General features: G+C 28.7%; 1 protein-coding gene across 3 annotated transcripts in view; it reads right to left on the reverse strand.

The window, feature by feature from the left end:
- LOC100165794 (WW domain-containing adapter protein with coiled-coil) overlaps positions 1-8,048 on the reverse strand; it is a 16,390-nt gene that overhangs the window by 4,960 nt on the left and 3,382 nt on the right. For 2 of the 3 annotated variants that reach the window (XR_003839080.1, XM_008189016.3), the window contains exons 4-12: positions 6,929-7,002; positions 6,769-6,864; positions 5,993-6,200; positions 5,692-5,934; positions 3,473-3,597; positions 3,211-3,394; positions 429-589; positions 230-357; positions 47-150 (exon numbers count right to left, since the gene is read on the reverse strand). Coding sequence is in view for 2 of the 3 variants with exons in the window: in XM_008189016.3 (XP_008187238.1) it covers positions 57-150; positions 230-357; positions 429-589; positions 3,211-3,394; positions 3,473-3,597; positions 5,692-5,934; positions 5,993-6,200; positions 6,769-6,864; positions 6,929-7,002 (1,313 nt within the window). In the remaining variant the exon portion in view is untranslated. Of the gene's footprint in view, positions 1-18; positions 151-229; positions 358-428; positions 590-3,210; positions 3,395-3,472; positions 3,598-5,691; positions 5,935-5,992; positions 6,201-6,768; positions 6,865-6,928; positions 7,003-8,048 lie in introns of those variants that run through there. The other variant, XM_029487665.1, reaches the window with a different exon arrangement.

The raw sequence follows: 8,048 nt of genomic DNA on the forward strand, positions 1-8,048 counted from the left end.
TCACTTATGGTAAAGTTGACAACTATTTAAATAACAAAACACTTGCCATAGTATATTTAAGTCGTCCTTCCTTCATCTTCTTCACCCATAAATGAATTTTCAGATTTTAATTTTTCTAAAGTTTTAATTTGTTGCTGTAAAAATAACACCCTGAAAACCAAATTGAATAATAAATATAAAGAACCAAGTTAGTTAAATGCAGGTTTTTTTTTTTATATTGAAAACTCACTTGTGTTCTAGTAAGGATGCTTGCACTTCAGTCAGACGAACAATAGATCTTGCATATTTGAGTTCTGCAGATACTCGTGAACAGTGTACACTTCCTAATATATGGGCTTCTTCATTTAATTTTTGTGCCTAAAAAAATACTTAGCTATTAAAACCATGTATTTTTTTTTCAAATAAAGGTAGGCATTTAATAATGTTACCTGTTTTGCTAAAATATCAGCTGGCCATGATTTAACATGTGATGTTAAATCATCACGTACAAAGTTTGACATGATGGGAGACGTTGTTGTTCCAAGCTGCCTGTAACTTATTACATTGTTGACTTGGACAACTTGTTCAGCATGGCTTGTTACAGGACTTCCTGTTATTATGATTTATATTAATTTAATTCAAATACAAGACAGATACATTATTTTCTTAGTTTTGTTAAAAAACTACTTTAAAAACCTTATAAATAACATTTTTAAAATTCATCTTATCACTGTCTACTATATTTGGCTTTAAAAGCTCACAGTTCAGAAACCATAAAAAAAAGACCTTTGAATTGGATTGAGAATGGCAAACAACTGATATCAGAAAATGGGCTATGTATAGGTATATGGAACGTTAGAATACTAAACAAACCTCGAGCTTTACAGTATGTACTCGATACCTATAACAACTATACAATTGACATACTGGCGTAACAAGAGCCAAATAGCAGAAACCTAAAGAAAGGAAACTCAACATTATTCAATAGTGGCACCACTAATTGGAAGACATGAAAATGGAGTAGGTTTTTCATGGTACATGTACAATTTTTCAGCATTCAATGATAATATTTGCTATATCCGAATAGCGGGAAAAATATTCAACGTAATTAGTAGAGCTCGGATTTAAATACCCTAAAAAACAGAGAAAATTGCTCTGAAAAATGGTCAAAAATGTATTTTACCGCAATAATATATACTATTTATTTAAAAATTTACATATAAAATTATTTTTTTTATGTTTTATTATGTACAATGTACACCTACCTAATTTAAAATGTACAATAAATTTAAAATAATTTACTTAACATTAAAAAAAAAAAACCAAAATTTGATGACAATGTGATTATAAGTTCAAAGTGTTTATAAATTATAATCACGGCAAACAAATTATACCATTGGATACATGTTTTTCCCTCTATCCACCTCCCTAAAAGATGTGATATGAATGAAGTCATAATATGAAAACTAACAAATTGACGAAAAATGAAAAAAAAAACGGTTTTAAGCTGCAAACAAAGATCATAATGGATGATACAGGAACTATGATCACAGAAGAAAAACAAATCATAAGTTATTTTAAGGAGCATTTTGAATGCCTCCTTAATCGACCTAGAGTAAGATATGATTTAGAATTATACAGCAGAAATAGATATAGTGGTACCCAAATATGAAAAAATTGAGAATTTAATTAAGAGGCTTAAAATAAAAAAATTTGTGAACAAAATCAGAGAAGTTAATAAAACAATATGGAAAACCGATAATATCTCAGTAAAATAGAAATCTGCAAACGTATGGTCCAATATTTAAGAAGGGAAACCCCATAAAACAGACAATTAGAGAGAAATCTCATTACTGGATACATGGTATAAAATATTGACATCACTGATATTAGAAAGAATAAACCCGTATATCGAAAAAATAGTAGTAAATTACTAATGCGGATTTAGTAGGGGAAAATCTAATAAACCTGTCATTGTGGATTACAAACAGGCATATGATAGTGTAAACAGAGATGAGGTTTGGAAGGCACTGGTAATTTTGGGATTACCCAAAAAATATGTGAACTTAATATAAAAATGTTAAAATTATACACTATGCAGAGTGCGCTATTTGCAAGGCATTTCAGATCCTTCTGAAGTCGAATCCGACCTAAAACAAGGTGAAGCGCTTTTGACCACATTATTCTTGAAAAAATAATAAAAGCCACAAATGAAGACCAAAAGATGGAGATAATTAATGATCAAGTTATGTTCGCATATGTAGATGTCATTGTAATGGGTGAAACCAAAATGGAAGTCATCAACACAACATCCAAGCTCATAAACATAAGCAAAGGAATGGGACTGCATGTAAACAAGGGGAAAACTAAGTTACCTACGACCTGCATTAACATATGTGGCACTCGTGAAGTCTTTGACCAAAAGTGATAGTAGAAGACTTAAAGGAAAGTTAAGTATTACGAACTATATATGGACTAATTTTTCACCCACAAATATAGACATATGAAATAATAAAAATATAAAGAGGCTATATAATAAGCCAGACATACTCTCTTTTATTAGGAGAAAACGGTTAGAATGATTCAAGCATGCATGAAGAGCGGATGGGCACTTTATTAAAAATGTTTTAGTCAACAAAATAAATAAAAGAAGACTCCTAGGACGACCCAAAACCCGATGGATTGACATTGTTGCCAAAGATTTATTAATAATAAACCAGAACGCACTATTAGAGATAGCATATCAGAGAGATAGATTTCGATGGCAGCGCTGGTCCTAAATGGACCGTTAAGCTGATGAAGAAGATATTTAGATTTTAGGAAGAGTAAAAAACCTGTTTTTTAAAATAATTTTTTGGAAAAAAATAAAGTAAAAATGTGATAAAAAGATGGTATATAATTGGTGTTTTACACTAGTACTGTACGTATTTCGATGTCATGAATAAAGTGTCCAACACCTTGAGTGATCATCAATTGATTGTTACTTATTTGTATAGATGTGGAAACTGATTGGAGCCAAAATGAATTTGAAATATTTTGGAGCAAAGCAAATAATATATAGGCTTAGGAAAATATATTTTAATCAGAATATTTAAGGTTTTTTTTCAGCTTCAAAAAAAATTAAAACTCGTAAGACCAGAAAATATAATACTGGGTTATTTAGAATATCTTAATTTAATTACTATTAAAAATTAAATGTGTGATAGATAGGTTATCATATTAAATAATTACCTTTAACTTCTTGGATATTATTAGTCTCTGTGCTTGCAGGAGTGGGTGGACTTCGTTCAGTAACATTATTGGTTGTTGATGAATCAACTAAATTCTGAGTTATATTTGATAATGGTGGTGTAGTTGATCCAACATCAACATTTGTTCTTTCACATGGTTCACTGTTAACTTCAGCTCCCTTTACCTAAATGTTAATAAATTCAGTTAGGATAAATAATTTTTGAATAATTCGTAGTAAAATGTATACTAAAAAAAAAAATACTTGTGATTGAGGAGTAGAAGAACTGTGCCTTTGTGCAGGTACATTTGATAGTTGAAAGGACTTTTCCGAAGTTGGAGTGCTGTCACCACTACACAATTCCATATCTTGGGTTTGCGAAGAATCGCCTAATTAATATCATAATAAATGTATTATATATTATCTTTTTTATATTGGTATTTATATATTGAAGTGTGAACAGTAACTGTTTACTTAAATTAGTCTTAATTAAATAGTTTATTAAGTATATTTTTATGACTATTCAGGTATAAAAAATTTTAAATTGAAAAATATAGAGTATGAGACGACTTAAGTTGAATGTATATATATATCCCTAATTACTATTTACACATTAAAGCAAAGTAGATTAACACGTTAAGTGCTGTGGTCGACAACAGTGGCGTTGCCTCTGAGGCCTCGGTCGACAATTTGTATAGGCATCTTTATGGCTTAATAATTTACTTGGTTATCATAGCAATGCTTCTGTTTTTATTCGTGGTTATTCAATGAAATGTCTATTTTTCAACGGTGTATTCGGAATTTATTTTCGTTTATTTTTAGCAAAGTAATGGTTATTTTTCCTAAGAAAAAAATTGATGGCGACAACGATTGTTTATGTTTATCGCTATAGTTATTATATCTAGACATTATTCTTATAATATACAGTTGTATAGATATTAATGGTAATATTTTACTTATATATAAACGAAAATAATATGAGGAACGTACATCATAATATTTTTTTGTTTTAATTTGTATATGTATTATTCATTGCTACAGGTATAAGATATTTGTAAATTTTATTGTTGGATATTAATCATTCAAATACTAAATAATAACAACAATTAGGTATGTAGCGAAAAAACCACAATCTACTAGAGGACGACGTCAACACGCGGACGGCCGATGTAATTGTGGGATTGATTTTGCGTGGATACTTGGGCACCGCGCGCTAAATCTAAGTGGCACTCACGTGTTGAGGTAGGTTCTTAACCACAAATTATTTATGATCAAAGATGATAACTTTTTTTTGGTGTATGACAGTGGTATGTTATACATGCAAAATTTAACATTTTTTCGCAAAAATTAATTCAATTTTATAAATAAAAAAATACTAATACAGTAATATTAATATAAATAATATATAAAAAAAACTATCCTCAGAAATAGAAAATGATCTGCTATCACTATAGTTGGGAATCGTTATTGTATACAGGGTGATTCACTAAGAATTCACATCTCTTTTTTTTCAATAATGAAGTTATTAAGAGGATGCAGTATGTCTCCATGTAGGCCCCCATGTAGGCTTTTATTATTTTTTAAGTGAGTTATGATTATTTTAAAATGTGCACTTTCAAAAAGGTCATAACTTAATTAAAACTAATAATATCAATAAAAGCCTACGTGGGGCCCTAGATAATAATCTTACCTTTAAATTTGATAATAGGTCAATTCACTCTAATATAAAAACTAACATCACACAATTGAATCTGCTGAACAAACATAAGCTATGTCGTACGTGTGTAAGACAGGGAGAACACATGCAGGTATCACATCCTCTTAAAAATCAGAATTTTAAATTATATTTAAAGACCATATTTACAAATTCTTAATTATTTTTATTAATTTACTTGATAATTTAATGAATGTCATGATGCAATACAAACTCTGTTTTTTTTTTTTTAAGACTATGTGTTGTCTCCGTCTTTCAAATGTACAACATAGCAATAACTGTTTTGAGCAAGACAACTTTTCTTGCATCATATTTGTTGTAGAACCACCAAATTTTCACAACAAGTAAAGAAGAACTTTATCTGTGCAACAGCGTGTTTTTTTTTAGTAGCACTATCCATTTTTTATAAACAAATCCAAAAAAAGTCCGAATAACTTTTATTGTATTTATGTTATCTAAAATATGGGTACGCTGCTGTACATAGATAATTTTCGATACATTATTATGGAATTAGGCAAATACTATTATCCTCTATTCCAAATAAGAATTATTCCTTTTATTTTTTTATAGAACAGTGGAGTATGGTGAAAACTTTGTGACAATACAATTCACTGCAATTCTACAGTTTCACGGTGTATACATAGTGAACTATATTGTCACAATGTTTTCCCCATACTCTGTATGTGCAAAAAAAAAGAAAGGTCATTCTTATTTGGAATAGTATTATATAAGCATTTTGTTACACATATATTATTCGTTTTTAACTTACAGGAATTGATTATTGTTGGTCCATCTTGTTCAAGTCTATCTACATTACACTCAGACACATGATGAGATTGCGAGACATTTATTGGAAGATTATTACTTCGCATTTGGTTCCAATAAGCATCTTTTTGATGGTGAGTTGGTCTACTTGTAGAATTAACTTGTTGCTGAGAGGACTGTTGTGAAACTTTGTTCACATGATTGCTCATTGATGATGATCTCATCATAGAGTTATTGGAATGTTTGTCTGTACAAAAAACATATATTAATGTTATAAGTTACAAGTTTTAAATATAATTACTAACCATGGTGGTATTGTGTTCGAGAAGGTTGAGATGCTGGATAAGCTTCTAACCATTCTCTTGGCTGATCCCATTGGGATACTTCGGTTTTACAATTATAATAGTATTTTTTGCCTGAAGAACTTGTGTGTTCAGACCAATCACCAACTTTAGTGACAGTCGAGCTTCCGCCAGACCTGGATTCACGGTTATTACTACTACTGCTGCTACTCTATACATAAATAAATATAAAACTAAAACAAGTTGTATACACAGGTAAATTTATTTAAGAAATAACTCTGAAAATTTTGAGAACAAAAAAATTATGTCACATTCAAACCATTATTAAAAAAATAAAGGATACATACATACTATATATCAATAATTATTGTTAATTATAAGCAATTAAAATATACATATAAATGAAACACAAGATATTGGTTGATAAATGATAATCATTCTAAGGCATACAATATAAAAAGAATACATCACCAAAACACATGTACAATTTTTTTGCTTGCATTTTGTTTGTATTCAATCAATAACTTTAGAAAAATATGCGTTATTAATAATGAGATTTATCATAGATATAAATATTAATTATGAAAAGTAAAATAATTCAAAGAAATTGTGATTTCACAGAAGTCTCATATAATACATTGGCATGTGGACACCCAATTACTCATGCTTTGTAAGCAAATATTTATGAATTTACTTGTTGTATTTACAACATATATTACAGATATTATTATATTATACATTTACAGATTATGAAAATAAAAAACAAAAATAATATTTACCTGACAAGAGCTATGAACAACTTTCCGTTGACCAGATTCTCTAGAATCTCTAGAATCCCTAGAATTTGACCACTTCACAGAATGAACAACCATTTTCTAAAAAATTAGATATCAATGTTAAAAATTAAATATGCAATATGTAATAAAGATAATAAATTACTTCCGGACTAATCCGATCGTGGTTTGTTCTATATTCATCTCTACTTCGTCTATCTTTTGGTGACCTACTATAATCTGAAAAATAAATATAATTTTTAATTTCATATTAGGTATTTTATTATGCTCTTAATAAATATCAAATTACATAAGGATAAAAATTATTTTCATAATGCATTAATCAAATAAATATTTTTAGAAATCATTCAAACCAATTCATTAAAATATATTATTATGTATTACATATTATTATTATTATTAAGTTGAAAAAATAAACAGTATTTAGAACTCTAAATCTCCTTTCACCGTATAATTTAAAACAAATAATAGAAAATTTATCACCATTTACTAGTTTCAATACATAAATGTTTTAGTTATTTTTGAAGAAGTATGTATAATGTATTCCTTATTAGTTATTACAAAGTATATATCAAACTATTACATATTTTCTACGTGTTTCATCTAAAATGTAAAAAAATTAATCAACAAATCCTCAATAGATTACTTAAATGTGGCAAATGGAAGATTTTAACATTAATAATATCCTTTAATTTATCTTACACACTGCAGTATTTTCATAAAATGCAAAAATTTCAGATCTTAAAATTAAGGTAGACGCATGTACTATTTCCTTTCAAGGATATCTCAAATTTAACAACAAAACATAGCACAATTAAATAATAGCAAAATGTGATTAAATGGATACACATGATGCATAGGTATTTGATATGAACAGGGATCGAAACAGTTCATTCAAAAATCGGTTAAAACCCCAGTTTTTTCATATTCGAAAACCGAAACCAAAAGCTTTGAAACATGTGACTGAAACCTAAAATGTTGAAAAAACCGTTAACAAAACCCAAACTGAAACCATAAGATTGAAAAACTCGAGGGGTAAACCACTCTTGGTAATCAGTGTACAAATGTTTGGAAATCTGTGGAAATCTGTGGTAATCTTTGGAAATCTTTGGAAATCTTTGGTAATCATTGGAAATCTTTAGAAATCTCTAGAAATCTATGGTAATCTTTGGAAATCTCTGGTAATCTTTGGAATCTCTGGTAGTTTTTTGAAATTTAGAATTAATTTTCGATTTTGCAAACCTCAGTAGACATGTTAAAAACAA

The sequence above is a fragment of the Acyrthosiphon pisum genome, chromosome A1 (assembly GCF_005508785.2).
Source record: "Acyrthosiphon pisum isolate AL4f chromosome A1, pea_aphid_22Mar2018_4r6ur, whole genome shotgun sequence".
Classification (NCBI taxonomy): Eukaryota; Metazoa; Arthropoda; class Insecta; order Hemiptera; family Aphididae; genus Acyrthosiphon; species Acyrthosiphon pisum.